Source organism: Diaphorina citri, unplaced genomic scaffold, assembly GCF_000475195.1.
Source record: "Diaphorina citri unplaced genomic scaffold, Diaci psyllid genome assembly version 1.1 scaffold888, whole genome shotgun sequence".
Lineage (NCBI taxonomy): Eukaryota > Metazoa > Arthropoda > Insecta > Hemiptera > Psyllidae > Diaphorina > Diaphorina citri.
Genome location: NW_007378320.1, coordinates 47,427 through 64,320, shown reverse-complemented (window position 1 = coordinate 64,320; position 16,894 = coordinate 47,427). Strand labels below are relative to the sequence as shown.

Here is a 16,894-nt window from a genome sequence, read left to right as displayed (position 1 = left end):
TGAAGGAAACAGAAAGTGAGACTGAGTCAAGACTTTCAACTCCACCCCCAATGAGATTAACTTTTTTATAAATTCGTATCAAATTAATTAAAAATATTTCACAACAAGTTCTGAGAACTCAGATCACAAAGTACGTTCTTGTATAGCCAAGCAGTATAAAAAAGATAGACTAACATGAGTACCAACCAATCAATGAATGAACTGCACATTGGGCAGAATTTGGCTCCTGTTTTCGAATGTTTTGAATGTCGACTAAATTAAATTGGGTAGATTGTTTGATGTTTTGTTGGGGATTATTCGGAAATTCTACAGTATAGGATCATTTATATTTTGTCTGAGTTTTGTACCGTTAATGCTACTTTGGGTTCGCCAGTTCATCATTGGACCGTATAAGTGCAGTAAGGTACGGTGTGGAATTTCGAAGGAATCGGCTTTGAAAATTTCCATGACCTCTGAGTGAAATAACGAGTTAAAAATAGAACAATCTAATATTGTTTCTTGTGATCTTGTGCAAGTTTACCACCTCAAACCCAACAGTATTTTTACTGTAAAAATATTTCACAACAAGTTCTGAGAACTCAGATCACAAAGTACGTTCTTGTAGCCAAGCAGTATAAAAAAGATAGACTAACATGAATGAATGAACTGCACATTGGGCAGAATTTGGCTCCTGTTTTCGAATGTTTTGAATGTCGACTAAATTAAATTGGGTAGATTGTTTGATGTTTTGTTGGGGATTATTCGGAAATTCTACAGTATAGGATCATTTATATTTTGTCTGAGTTTTGTACCGTTAATGCTACTTTGGGTTCGCCAGTTCATCATTGGACTGTATAAGTGCAGTGAGGTACGGTGTGGAATTTCGAAGGAATCGGCTTTGAAAATTTCCATGACCTTTGAGTGAAATAGCGAGTTAAAAATAGAACAATCTAATATTGTTTCTTGTGATCTTGTGTAAGTTTACCACCTCACACTCAACAGTATTTTTACTAAGGTCTGCTGAGTTCATTAGCTCTGTCACGGAAACTTCGCTCTCCTGCAGCTGAGGAAACACTTGAGCTATTTCCAGCAATCAGATAGAAAAGAAGCAATTTGAAACACATAAGAAACAATAACTATAACTAGTATAGCATTAAGTTGATCCACTAACAACATCACTGCCTCTGTGCTCATTGCTCAACTAATGAGTGGATACCCCAACTGCCTTGGCTGTCCTGAAGCCTGTAGAATTCTCTGAGACCGCGCTTTGTTCTCAGCACATTCCCTTCACAGTGAGGCAATGTGGACGGAACTTTGACTTCACTAGGTTTTGGTTAGGGTACCATACGAGTTTTGAAACAAAAAACAGCTCTGTCATCGAATATAACTCAATATTGGTGAGCCAATGTTTGTAACTGTTTGTTCGAACTTATAATATTGATTCGTCTTCTCAACAAGAAAATTCTGGTCTTTATTCACTGTAAAGCTGTAAACTTATATGGACGGACCAATAAGAATATCCAATGGGACCAACTCTTCTCAACAAGAAAATTCTGGTCTTTTTTCACTGTAAAGCTGTAAACTTATATGGACGGACCAATAAGAATATCCAATGGGACCAATGGTAGGTACCTACAATATGTTTGTACTATGAGACGATATTTCTATTTTTGGAGGTGGCTCATTTACTTGCCTACTAAAGTTCTAAAGATGGACACCAGCAAAAGTTATACCTATCAAGTTTCATATGGAATAGGAAAAGATTCACAAGCCACTACTGAATATGCAGACAACTCGTGAACTTGAAAAGTTCCTGATCAAAATCATGACTGTACCCGGGTATACGAATAGGTACGTTTACCCATATGATATACGATCGTAGGAAAAACTGATTATTTCATGTAACCATGGTAAAGAACCCATATCTGATCCTGAAAGAACCAGCGTTTTTTTAATTAACAAATTATTGGTTCTCCAATATAAATCATGATCAAATGATCACAAGAATACAATGATGATTATGAGATCACGTAGCTCGATTTTATTTTTTCATGGAGGATATACTCCTTAACTCTTTTTACATTATTACATTACCGTGCATTAGATGTTGGGAGATGAAATGCATCTTGTTCTCTTCTTCAAGCTTGTGTTGAATATCAAGAAAATACTTTTCAACTGTTTGGACAAAAGGAAAGACTGTTGATGAGGTTATAGGAGAACTTTTAATGCTTTGAGAATCTAGAAAGCTCCCCTGAAAATCAATTTTAGAAGTGATGCGAGGGAATACCATCATAGGAACGAGACAAACTGTTGGTCGATATCATGAACGTTAGTAAAAAGATATATATTTTCTGAAGCAGACAGTAAAGTAAAGCAGGTGATAATTTCATCAACTCTATAGGAGCACTTTCCAAGGGAAAACTTTTGGTATGTAAGGATATTATGTATTTGCCTACACCTACTCGAATTCCAAGTATTCCTTAACTCTTTTGAATAATATTTTGTTTTTGTTGAATAATATTCCAACATCTTTGACGTCAATCCTAATCCTGAGACACGAACAACCGGGCCTTGGCGTTGGGAGTTGATGGGAATTTCACGCATCAACAATTGGTAATGAACTTGAACAATTCAACAACCGAACCCCATCGACAAGTACCACACACAACGCTCCTGATTGGTTCAATCACAATAATCACATCTGATCCAAACTATAAAGAAATTAATGGAATATGACTGTTGACAAGGATACTCTAGGATTGTCCTTGTTCTTTACAATAGGAAGAGGTGCTATTGAGAATCCTGATCGGAATGGAGGACTGATCAAAGCAACAAAGAAAGTCTCCATCAAACTTGACAAAGATCATGAAAGTCTTTTGAAACATCCGAGATAGGAGAGTCTTTTGACGGAATGCTTGAGTGGACCAACATTTTTTTTTTTGCTATTCTCTTCTGAGATACTTTACCAAAAAAGCAACTGCTATAGTTGTTTAAAGATAGGGATTATTTTTTTTTTTTTACTTAAGTCTCAATTAGGGTGTCAAAATATTTCCACACCATCATCTCCTGTAGTTACTTATTGACAGTCAAGTGTGTGAAACCCAAAGCAGTCAAAACAGAAGAGATGATCAAATATGAATACCTGCTTTATAGGTAGTGCTAAAACTTATTAAAATAAAATAACAAATCGTAGGCTTGAAAAAACCAACACCTCACAAGGCAGGCAATTATAAGGTTCTGTTATAAATTGACTGATCATTATTATAAATTATTAATTTCAAAATAAATACTGAAAATCCATCTACCTACATAAAAGAGAGACGTGAGGGTATCGAATCTTTGAAGTTTTTGAAGGGTATCAAGCCCAACAAAATTCAGTAGTGATTACTGACTACAAAAGGGTCTAACCAACAGTTGTCAAAAATGATGACAAGGGGTAGACGTAGACATCATGGGGCGTGGGGTTTTGAAGTATCATTGTGTTTTGATGGTCTTTTTATAACATTATTAAGGCAAGATATAGTTTTTATGAACATTCTAATGAATTAGGTGGTAATCTACGAGTATTCCGTCTACTTCTCCATAATTTGTTCCACAAAGACGGTAGTTTTAACTGTAATTATTTATTTGCGAATGATTGGAATGCCTTTTCTCCTACGAGTATTCCGTCTACTTCTCCATAATTTGTTCCACAAAGACGGTAGTTTTAACTGTAATTATTTATTTGCGAATGATTGGAATGTCTTTTCTCATTTTTAGACAAATTCATTGTGAGATCCTAATTTGATTACGCTACCCTATATGCGCCTAGGTACATAAATACCTCACATCACAATACAGAAAAAAGAGATTTGCGTGATATTAAACCAAGTTCAACCAAAAACCAATCCTGTGGCAGGAAAAAAATGAATTAGAACCAGATCATCCATCATTTGAAGGTTGAATTCCAAATCTCCTCTGATATATCTTGTGATCTGATGTGCTCAGAGGTGTCACTTCAGCCCTAAGAGTCGATTCATCTCCATGTCCAGTCATGTGGACATGGTTTCTGACAACAAATCTATGCACGTCCCTCTTCCGATATATCTTGTGATCTGATGTGCTCAGAGGTGTCACTTCAGCCCTAAGAGTCGATTCATCTCCATGTCCAGTCATGTGGACATGGTTCTGACAACAAATCTATGCACGTCCCTCTTCATCTTAAGTGGACATGGCTTGGTTTGAAATTGGATGCTAGGTACAGAATCAGATATGATTTAGATTGAGTATTGAGAAAAGATTTGAAAATGGTGTAGGGATCCAAAAACCCAGAGAGACACAAACGGATTAAAGACTCCAGATCTGTCCTTAGACTACATGAATTAATCAACACTGGCAATCTTGTGGACAAAAAGGATTAACTTGTATTGGTCACTGATCATGTGAGGTAGACTATGTTAAATTTCTGGAATGCTAATATTACCTAATCATGTCATGGAGTACAACAACTTATCGCTTCTTCTATAGGTACCTATAATTTATTATTAACATCGGTTTTACTGTTTTCTCATAGAGAGTTTGAAATTTGTTTAAGAAAGTCTCAATGAAATTGTGCTAATATTACCTAATCATGTCATGGAGTACAACAACTTATCGCTTCTTCTATAGGTACCTATAATTTATTATTAACTTCGGTTTTACTGTTTTCTCATAGAGAGTTTGAAATTTGTTTAAGAAAGTCTCAATGAAATTAAGATATAGTTCATGGAACAATCTTATTGCAAAACAGATACCATGTGAAAATAGCACCTAGGGCGAACAAGCTAATACCTCCAAAGCTTCATAAATAAATTAAACGCGTGAAACAGTTTGGACATGTAATTCAATGGATTGTATAATAAGCAGCTACTGGTTTCTAAAAACAATGAATATGATAAAAATCAATGCCTCAATAATATTCAATTAATGCTGGTCACTTACAATAGATGATAATAAACTAAATAATAAAGGACGGCAAAGACAAGCTTGGTCACCACTAGCCACCACCTGTAGCAATGTAACACATTCTCAACTGCAATCTGTAATGAAACTCTAGATACGTGTGGGCGTGGCCGCAAGTAAAATACCTGTTACAATTAATAGTAAAGCTATAAAAATAAATAATATCACAGATTTATGAATGAAAATCTCGAGTACATGCAACTACAGCAAACGTATATTCAGATAGTTTACTGTGGGCAAATTGTAGTTTTGCTCCGACAAATTAGACCTTAATGTTTAGACCTTAATGTTTATTATTGATCTACTTGTAGGGTTCCAAGCATTATAAACGGATTATAGGCTACACGTTTTGTTCCCTTGGGTGCAGATTTTCCCACAAAAGACACCACTTCCAAGTATATCCAATAAGATTTTTATATCATCTCTGAGATAAATATTCAAATACAATCCATTTCTTTCATCTATAGATAATATAAAAAGGTTCTTGCGTAGGTACATTTCGGCCTAAGAATACATCTCTCTTAGATACTCGTAGCTACGATTATAGATTTGAGATAAAAAGGCATATCCAAACGCCTAAATCTAATGCAAAAACACACATAAAGTTGGATTGCATTCAAAACTTATTAGTTTTCTCCAACGCTGAACTAATATTTCTAATAATGTATTACACTTGGACTTATTTTCATGTTAGTGAGTTCTTAATGAAAGAAATATGTCCTCGGATCCCTTACATCCTGTGTCTTCGAGTCCTTTCACATTTAACTTCCGATCTAAAAAAAAAAAAAAAAAAATACATCTTCTCTCCATGCCACCTCATGAGAATTCATTGTGGAACGCCTTGACAACTCTAAAAAATTTGTGCTTAGTTACACATCAAGTTTCAAAAAGTCCTTCAAGATTATAGACAGTGAGATATAATTTGAAAAGGTGAGCTTTACAGCATAAAAAGAAGTAAGTAATGATAAAGTCATTGCGTAATTTCTCGAATTTTGCTCCTGAATTCTTTACCCATTTTCACACGTTACCCTCCGAAACAGTGTTCAGCTTATACAATGGGAAATTAATGTAGACGTGGTTGTTAGTTTGATACGATCAGAGATCAATCAAAATATGAACAGTTAAACTCAAGCTCGAATAAATAATTTAGACACATTTTGGTAAGAAAAAAGATATGATAGCACCGACCTACAGCATACAAAATCATGTTATCCATCATTGTAATATGACATCTCTCACAACCTTTTTTTAACTTTTTTTTTCGATCATACAACTTTTAATTATTTTTTTCCCCCAAAGAAATTTTGAACGGGTCCTCCCGATCTTCAAATTCAGACTTTCATGTAAATGTCTGGTTCGGTACAAAGAAATAAATCTGATTCCATAAATGAGTCATCCAGGTAGGAAAGAAACTGCGTTATATGTAGTTGAAATCACGTTAATTTATTAGGTTAACAAACGTCAAAGGTTTAAGAATAGACAACCATTGGCTGTCAATCGTAGGCCACACCTCCTACAACTTACAGCCTGATTGACACAAAACTGTCACCCTGAACACTACAAACTGCAAGTATTGTAACATTAGGATTAATTGAACTTAGGGACAAAACTGATGTTTTGCTTGCAATTGTTCCAATTTATGAATTAATTACAAGAAACTACGATCTACATATATTGTTGTAATAGGTGAATGTTCATTTACATTTTTATGTTCCTCTAATATGTATGTTCATTAATTTTATAAGCTTGTTGCATCAGAGTTCACAAGGGTTTCTTGATGGAGTTCCATACTGAAAGCTTGTAAAAGCGCTAACATTTTTAACCTCGAAAATAAACAACACTAGTTCATTATTTTCAGACTGATTAATAATACTGTTTAATCTACCATAATGTTTTCTCTTGTAAATTCATCATGCCTGAAAGTGAGGTGTTTTCCTGCAAGCTATGCCTTGGAGCAACTTTCTATTCAATTGTTATTCATAAGTTGGGAACAAAAAGAGATCGAAAGGTCAAATTTAAGTCCCCGTCAGAACTCAGTACCCAATACCCATGTCCTTGTTCTCGAATAGGTTGTAATAAATAAGCTAATCACTGATTGACTGAAATGACACATGAGTACAAACTACACCGAGATATCTTGACAGGTTTATGTTGACGCGAGGAAAAGACGAGGATGAGAATTTGAGGACTGAGCCTCATGGCATGGATCATGATCATAAGATAACTTGTAATGTTCCATGAGATTACATGTAATGGTCTATTGATATGTGAGAGACTTCTACTGCAGTTAAGATAACTTGTAATGTTCCATGAGATTACATGTAATGGTCTATTGATATGTGAGAGACTTCTACTGCAGTGTACAAATTATTGGTACTGAGTGTGCTACTTACAAAGCTTGACAAAGATCATGAAAGTCTTTTGAAACATCCGAGATAGGAGAGTCTTTTGACGGAATGCTTGAGTGGACCAACATTTTTTTTTTTGCTATTCTCTTCTGAGATACTTTACCAAAAAAGCAACTGCTATAGTTGTTCACTTGACAAAGATCATGAAAGTCTTTTGAAACATCCGAGATAGGAGAGTCTTTTGACGGAATGCTTGAGTGGACCAACATTTTTTTTTGCTATTCTCTTCTGAGATACTTTACCAAAAAAGCAACTGCTATAGTTGTTTAAAGATAGGGATTATTTTTTGACTTAAGTCTCAATTAGGGTGTCAAAATATTTCCACACCATCATCTCCTGTAGTTACTTATTGACAGTCAAGTGTGTGAAACCCAAAGCAGTCAAAACAGAAGAGATGATCAAATATGAATACCTGCTTTATAGGTAGTGCTAAAGCTTATTAAAATAAACTAACAAATCGTAGGCTTGAAAAAACCAACACCTCATAAGGCAGGCAATTATAGGGTTCTGTTATAAATTGACTGATCATTATTATAAATTATTAATTTCAAAATAAAACTCACAATTTTGACAGCAAAGAGAACAGAGATTTAACGGTGACTTTGTTTACTTTTCACCAACCGTATTGTCCTACTTTTAAACATAACTATTGTATGTTTAAAAAACAGCCCTGCCACCAGTCACTAAAGATCTTTGGAGTTATACAGAGACGTTAATTTTTTAAGGCTTTAATGGCAGGGTTCTCACTCGGTGAGCTTTTCCACCCAAACGGAAAATACCTTTGAAAAATAGGAATCATTCTGGCGCCACTTACTTATCTTACAAGTCGGGCCGGTCCAGCCCGGGGCGCACACACATTGGAACTGGCCGGCCGTCTCCTTGCATTGGCCGCCGTTCCCACAGGGCCCCATCATGCACGGATTGTCCACCACCTCGCAGTTGATGCCCGAGAATCCCTCGGGACAGGTACACAGATATTGGTCGGGCGCGGTGTTCTCACAGGTGCCGCCGTTCTGACAAGGCTCGTGCGTGCCACAATAGTTGAGATCTGAAAGCAGACGAAACAGAGACATCGTTAAAGGTATAAACTGAAGGTACCTAAGGCAAGAAGTTATGTTCTGAAGTCAAGAACAGATATAAGAAAAGAAATCACTGATGACAAGCAGAGTGCGATAAAGAATTGCAAAAAAACGCTGAATATTGCAAAATGGGAAAGATAAAAGTTAAACGATATATGAAACTTATAATAATGTATAATATAGAAGGAATCTGCGAAATTCATCCGATTCATTGTAAGATCCTAATTTGATTACGCTACCCTATATGCGCCTAGGTACATAAATACCTCACAATACAGAAAAAAGAGATTTGCGTGATAATAAACCAAGTTCAACCAAAAACCAATCCTGTGGCAGGAAGGGCGCGGTGTTCTCACAGGTGCCGCCGTTCTGACAAGGCTCGTGCGTGCCACAATAGTTGAGATCTGAAAGCAGACGAAACAGAGACGTCGTTAAAGGTATAAACTGAAGGTAAGGAAAGAAGTTATGTTCTGAAGTCAAGAACAGATATAAGAAAAGAAATCACTGATGACAAGCAGAGTGCGATAAAGAATTGCAAAAAAACGCTGAATATTGCAAAATGGGAAAGATAAAAGTTAAACGATATATGAAACTTATAATAATGTATAATATAGAAGGAATCTGCGAAATTCATCCGCTAGTTTTCGGATGACTAATATATATTACATGGGAAGGTAAGTTTTCTTTGGAATGGTCCACAAATATATCTACTATAAGCCCTCAGACATAATTCATATCCAGTGGCGTAGCGTGGTCTAAATTCAAGTGTAGGGCGTTGTAGGGCTCATGCACAAGTCTACCAAGTCCCATCACAGTACATGCCATTAATATTTATGGGCATTAGAGGGAACTTTTGAGTTGTATGGCCGCCATACATACACGCTACGCCACTGCTAGTGAATGCACTTATATTTATATATGAAGTACACATTACCTACACATCAAATTCGTGCCATGAATCGCTTTACTTCTAAGAAGATATTTTATCAAGGCCAATTTTATAATATGAAATAGGTCAACTAGGTAGTAAGTATGAGCAGGTAGGTAATTTATATGTACGTACATAGAAAAACTACTTACTATTATACATACCATATGTGTGTTTTTTTTATTCTTATTTTTTTATTAATAGTTAAATACTTTGAATCAGCTAATAGGAATCCTAAAAGTTGGGTTTACAAGCTCATACTCATATCAGTACTTGTCAACCTTTTGAGAATGTTCAGAGACTATGCTTGGAGACTGTCCAAGCTTTCTCGGAGGTCAAATTTTACGGGTAAGAACGTATTGAACCATGGGTAAGAAGAATATCGGTAGAAACATGCCTTTAACGTTTAAATAAGGATATTCTACTTAGTGATGGACATAGCCATACAAACTATCAACTGTCTAATAGCTAGATACCTAATAGGTCCTATAGGAAGATGAAGGTATTTGTTGATAGAGATGTAATGTCTTCTTTATCACCGAGTATTAACTATACTACCGACATTATTACGTTTATGGGCTTATGGGCAACTGGATATCTTATCAGGTTGTTTGTAAATCAACTCACCTTAGGCAACAGAATAGTCTATTTGTTATGCCCACGACTTACGCCCAGACTGTCTGACAGACCTATAGGTCTTGGTCTCATCGGAACGTGTGGGGCGGGAAATTCTTCCGATATAGAATCTTCGTCTATCAGACATTCAGCACGTCTGTGAGACCTATTCTAGGTCTTAACCTTTTTCCGTTTACAGCATAAAAAGAAGAAGTAAGTAATGATAAAGTCATTGCGTAATTTCTCGAATTTTGCTCCTGAATTCTTTACCCATTTTCACACGTTACCCTCCGAAACAGTGTTCAGCTTATACAATGGGAAATTAATGTAGACGTGGTTGTTAGTTTGATACGATCAGAGATCAATCAAAATATGAACAGTTAAACTCAAGCTCGAATAAATAATTTAGACACATTTTGGTAAGAAAAAAGATATGATAGCACCGACCTACAGCATACAAAATCATGTTATAGACACATTTTGGTAAGAAAAAAGATATGATAGCACCGACCTACAGCATACAAAATCATGTTATCCATCATTGTAATATGACATCTCACACAACCTTTTTTTAACTATTTTTTCGATCATACAACTTTGAATTATTTTTTTCCCCCAAAGAAATTTTCAACGGGTCCTCCCAATCTTCAAATTCAGACTTTCATGTAAATGTCTGATTCGGTACAAAGAAATAAATCTGATTCCATAAATGAGTCATCCAGGTAGGAAAGAAACTGTTAAATCATGTTATCCATCATTGTAATATGACATCTCTCACAACCTTTTTTTAACTTTTTTTTTCGATCATACAACTTTTAATTATTTTTTCCCCCAAAGAAATTTTGAACGGGTCCTCCCGATCTTCAAATTCAAACTTTCATGTAAATGTCTGGTTCGGTACAAAGGAATAAATCTGATTCCATAAATGAGTCATCCAGGTAGGAAAGAAACTGTTATATGTAGTTGAAATCACGTTAATTTATTGGGTTAACAAATAATCATGTTATCCATCATTGTAATATGACATCTCTCACAACCTTTTTTTAACTTTTTTTTTCGATCATACAACTTTTAATTATTTTTTTCCCCCAAAGAAATTTTGAACGGGTCCTCCCGATCTTCAAATTCAGACTTTCATGTAAATGTCTGGTTCGGTACAAAGAAATAAATCTGATTCCATAAATGAGTCATCCAGGTAGGAAAGAAACTGCGTTATATGTAGTTGAAATCACGTTAATTTATTAGGTTAACAAACGTCAAAGGTTTAAGAATAGACAACCATTGGCTGTCAATCGTAGGCCACACCTCCTACAACTTACAGCCTGATTGACACAAAACTGTCACCCTGAACACTACAAACTGCAAGTATTGTAACATTAGGATTAATTGAACTTAGGGACAAAACTGATGTTTTGCTTGCAATTGTTCCAATTTATGAATTAATTACAAGAAACTACGATCTACACGCTCTTCCGATTGAACTTAGGGACAAAACTGATGTTTTGCTTGCAATTGTTCCAATTTATGAATTAATTACAAGAAACTACGATCATAATTACCTATTATTGGTATGTAGGTTTTTATTCTGAATTAGTTACTTTTGCAAATTCACTACTTTCCAATCACATATTCATACGAGATCCCATCTTTCATCACACCCTGTTTTCGAATAAAAATAAAATCAAAGCCATGCATTATGTTTATGTCCATTGTATTTGGTCCCGTTCTGAATAAAATCATCAAACACACAATTCCTATGCTAATGCCACTGGATTATGCAAATTTCCGCTTGGATTTTTGCTTTTATTATGATTTTTGGCACTCATCGGAGAGTTAACCAATTTACCAATCTGCCACCAAGTTATCATACCATCACAGCTGTCATCGCCATAGTTTAAAGTAGTACACCTTATTACCTCTTCTCTCGAGTTGTCGATCTGGTTTGGCATGTCAATGCTAATGTACTTGTCACATTATGATCAATCATATACATAATTATGTAGATGATATCCGGTAAAATGACTTCATTTACTTAGCGCTGGGTGACCACAGGAATGGGGATATTCTCAGTAATGCCACTAATAAGGGTTAGGTGGTAGCAAATGTCTTTGGCATTAACGTCTCTCACTGGTTATCACCAAGTCATCAAGTTTGCTGGCTGAGTGTACATCACACTTTGGACTGATGGGATTGGTTTTATTCTTGATTACTGATGTACAAATACGTACAAGAATTTGTAAAAACGTGGAATAAAGAAATACAATTAGCAAGTAAAACTAGCAAAAGCGTCTAATTAAAGACAAGAAAAAAACAGACCAAGATTTAGTCAAATACCAACCTGAAAGTTCTCAGAAAAACGAATTTAACCCATCCTTTAGGGTTGTTTGCCCCTACACCTCAGCCTCGGAACTGCTTTTTGTGAATGGAGTTAAGCTACATCAATCTTCAAACCAAAATCAAACTGTAGCTCTAGAGCTCTACATAATAGATATATTTTCTGTTTTCAAATTTATTTTCAAATTTAATGTTACCAAGGGGTTCGTCTACCTCCTCAACCATCCTGAACATCAGATCGATATCACGATCATTCATATTAGGTTCTTCTGATAGTCATAGTGCCTGCTTCAGAAGAATTCGGTTCCTGTCTAGATGAAGATCTTGGCCATCCACCGGTTTGTGATTACAACATGCATTCCACCTGCGTACTTGTGACGTCATACGTCTGGTAACTAACCTAACACAACCCTTGCAGATAGACATCTTCATTGGAAAGAATCAAATGACTTTTTAACTGTTACACTTTCATATCGTACATTTAGTCTGTATAGATTCTCTTCAGTCTGGATTATCTGTAGATAAATATCGATTAGCAATCTTTGGTTTTATACCTAAATGGTGGAACCAAATACAATACAAAACGAAATTCTCACCGACATGGACACGAAACTGTCTAGCCTGTTCTGTCTAGTCCAGGGGTACTTAGGACTTTTCTGTCCACGTGTCTCCATTCAGTGTATCTTCCTCAGTCCCGAGCATTTTTTATGGTCAAATTTTTCGTTGTCACGTCAACTGTGGCTTTCATTGGACTAACAGAATGGGGATAGGACTTGCAGTCAGAGGCAAAAAACGAAAATTAATGGCAAGACGGAAGTGAAAATTCCATTGGAAATTGGAAGTAATCAAACGACCTCAATTCTCCTTTGCAGACGAAGAAGAACAAAGTAGGGAAATAAACAAAGCGGTAATAATTATTATACAAGAAGTAAACACCTATAATAATCATACCTTCTTATACAGGACTACAAGCTGTAAGAAGCTTTTCACATAATACTCAAAGTGTCCCAAGCTTTGCCTTACGATGTGGTCAAAAGGACCGTGCCATAAATCCCGGTGGAACATCAGATCGATATCACGATCATTCATATTAGGTTCTTCTGATAGTCATAGTGCCTGCTTCAGAAGAATTCGGTTCCTGTCTAGATCAAGATCTTGGCCATCCACCGGTTTGTGATTGCAACATGCATTCCACCTGCGTACTTGTGACGTCATACGTCTGATAACTAACCTAACACAACCGTTGCAAATAGACATCTTGGAAATAATCAGATAGACAGAGGTTCCTGTCTAGATCAAGATCTTGGCCATCCACCGGTTTGTGATTGCAACATGCATTCCACCTGCGTACTTGTGACGTCATACGTCTGGTAACTAACCTAACACAACCGTTGCAGATAGACATCTTGGAAATAATCAGATAGACAGACATCTTCATTGGAAAGAATCAAATGACTTTTTAACTGTTACACTTTCATATCGTACATTAAGTCTGTATAGATTCTCTTCAGTCTGGATTATCTGTAGATAAATATCGATTATCAATCTTTGGTTTTATACATACCTATGGCGTGCAGTATTTCAGGTATACCTGTGCTCGTACACTGCCTCTTTCAGTACCTTTAAGAGCCATAAACCGCCGCACATTCCTGCTTAGCATCAGGCATATGCATACCTACCTGAGATTCCCGTGCAATATAAACTTCACACATACCTATATGGTCTATTTGTGGAGCAGAAACTTTTAATAACTCTTTTATTTTACGGTAAGCGACTCTGAATTCCCGACTAGTCGGTATTAGAGTATGTTGTACTGTTGACTTCATATACAGGAAAATACAGGGTGTTACATAAGTCTCTGATTTTCAGCAAGTCTTGAATATTGCACTTGTAAACAAATCTAAAGAAATGAGCAAATTGCTACTATCCCCTTTTCCTAGTACGAAGTTTGGATCTACCTATGTAAATTGGAACAGGTGTTATTCCGTAGTTATTAAGAGGTACTTTTCAAGTTTTTTTTTGCCTAAAACCCAAAGAAATTATGAGCTATACCTAGGTACCTAAGTTTACATCTTCATAGAACTTTAACCCATCCTTTAGGGTTGTTTGCCCCTACACCTCAGCCTCGGAACTGCTTTTTGTGAATGGAGTTAAGCTACATCAATCTTCAAACCAAAATCAAACTGTTAAAGCTCTAGAGCTCTACATAATATATTTTCTGTTTTCAAATTTATTTTCAAATTTAATGTTACCAAGGGGTTCGTCTACCTCCTCAACCATCCTGAACATCAGATCGATATCACGATCATTCATATTAGGTTCTTCTGATAGTCATAGTGCCTGCTTCAGAAGAATTCGGTTCCTGTCTAGATCAAGATCTTGGCCATCCACCGGTTTGTGATTGCAACATGCATTCCACCTGCGTACTTGTGACGTCATACGTCTGGTAACTAACCTAACACAACCGTTGCAAATAAACATCTTGGAAATAATCAGATAGACATCTTCATTGGAAAGAATCAAATGACTTTTTAACTGTTACACTTTCATATCGTACATTTAGTCTGTATAGATTCTCTTCAGTCTGGATTATCTGTAGATAAATATCGTTTAGCAATCTTTGGTATTATACCTAAAGAGGAACTAAAGAGTACGAGTAAGTTTTCTTTTTTAGTACCTACTTTTGAGCAATATCACACATACATACATTGATATCAGCAAAAAAGCTACTGAACATACATAGATACATATCAGCAAAAAAGAGTACCTAATTTACTAAAGTGTCGAATGTATGTAGATTTGTCATCTCCACCAATTCATTGAAACTTTGTCATCTGAGTCATATCCCATAAATCCCGTATGTACCTATATTTGAAAAGAGATTTTGTCATCTCCACCAATATGATAGTAGACATACCTATAGAGGAACTTATGAGTATGAGTAAGTTTTCTTTTTTAGTACTTTTGAGCATTATCACACATACATATATTGATATCAGCAAAAAAGCTACTAAACACACATAGATAATTTACTAAAGTGTCGAATGTATGTAGATTTGTCATCTCCACCAATGCATTGAAATTTTGTCATCTGAGTCATATCCCATAAATCCCATATGTACCTATTTGAAAAGAGATTTTGTCATCTCCACCAATATAATCAAGTGCAAGTAAGCAGTTAGTAGCTACACGAATAAAAGCTTCTAGCCTACTAGTACAGGGCTCGACATGCATGACTATCTTCACTCAGTGTGCATTCTATTGAATGATCGACTGCTCCATAACGAGATGGTCTCGTTAGGACATATACTCTCCTAGTACTTGACTCGTAAATAACCACCACCGGACATTGACGGTGAAACATTTTCCCTCTGAGGAGATAAATTTTATCTGTGTTCCTGCCGTGCAACCGTAATGCAATAAAGACATCAAAACTTGTAAGGACTTTTTTCTCTGTGATCAGAAGTTCCAAGACCCCACGCGAACGGAGAGTGAATATACAGGGTCCTCTAAGGTATGTTGAGAAATAGTTCTTAGTCTTTGATTTTTCGATTAAAAAAAAAAAGAAAAAAAAAACCTACTTTGACAATGAAAAAGAATTTACAAAGACAACTGAGTTCATCTGCTTTACAATTATAAGAGTTCTGGTAAATAATTACCTATTATTGGTATGTAGGTTTTTATTCTGAATTAGTTACTTTTGCAAATTCACTACTTTCCAATCACATATTCATACGAGATCCCATCTTTCATCACACCCTGTTTTCGAATAAAAATAAAATCAAAGCCATGCATTATGTTTATGTCCATTGTATTTGGTCCCGTTCTGAATAAAATCATCAAACACACAATTCCTATGCTAATACCACTGGATTATGCAAATTTCCGCTTGGATTTTTGCTTTTATTATGATTTTTGGCACTCATCGGAGAGTTAACCAATTTACCAATCTGCCACCAAGTTATCATACCATCACAGCTGTCATCGCCATAGTTTAAAGTAGTACACCTTATTACCTCTTCTCTCGAGTTGTCGATCTGGTTTGGCATGTCAATGCTAATGTACTTGTCACATTATGATCAATCATATACATAATTATGTAGATGATATCCGGTAAAATGACTTCATTTACTTAGCGCTGGGTGACCACAGGAATGGGGATATTCTCAGTAATGCCACTAATAAGGGTTAGGTGGTAGCAAATGTCTTTGGCATTAACGTCTCTCACTGGTTATCACCAAGTCATCAAGTTTGCTGGCTGAGTGTACATCACACTTTGGACTGATGGGATTGGTTTTATTCTTGATTACTGATGTATTAATACGTACAAGAATTTGTAAAAACGTGGAATAAAGAAATACAATTAGCAAGTAAAACTAGCAAAAGCGTCTAATTAAAGACAAGAAAAAAACAGACCAAGATTTAGTCAAATACCAACCTGAAAGTTCTCAGAAAAACGAAGAAAAGTAAATCGTATGGTTTTAGCTGAAGCTGATTGTGAAAACAAAGCTCAAAATCCTCGAATACCTTTATCTGAAACAATATCTTATGAACAAAACAAGCTCCTTTCT

General features: G+C 35.8%; 1 protein-coding gene across 1 annotated transcript in view; it reads right to left on the bottom strand.

Moving 5' to 3' along the window:
* Window positions 1-16,894, bottom strand: part of LOC103512818 (protein serrate) — a gene marked incomplete at its 5' end in the record, with an annotated part of 75,706 nt that overhangs the window by 29,092 nt on the left and 29,720 nt on the right. Inside the window, one exon of the mRNA XM_017445573.2 lies at window positions 8,182-8,415. Within this exon, the coding sequence (XP_017301062.1) occupies window positions 8,182-8,415 (234 nt within the window). The remainder of the gene's footprint in view (window positions 1-8,181; window positions 8,416-16,894) is intronic.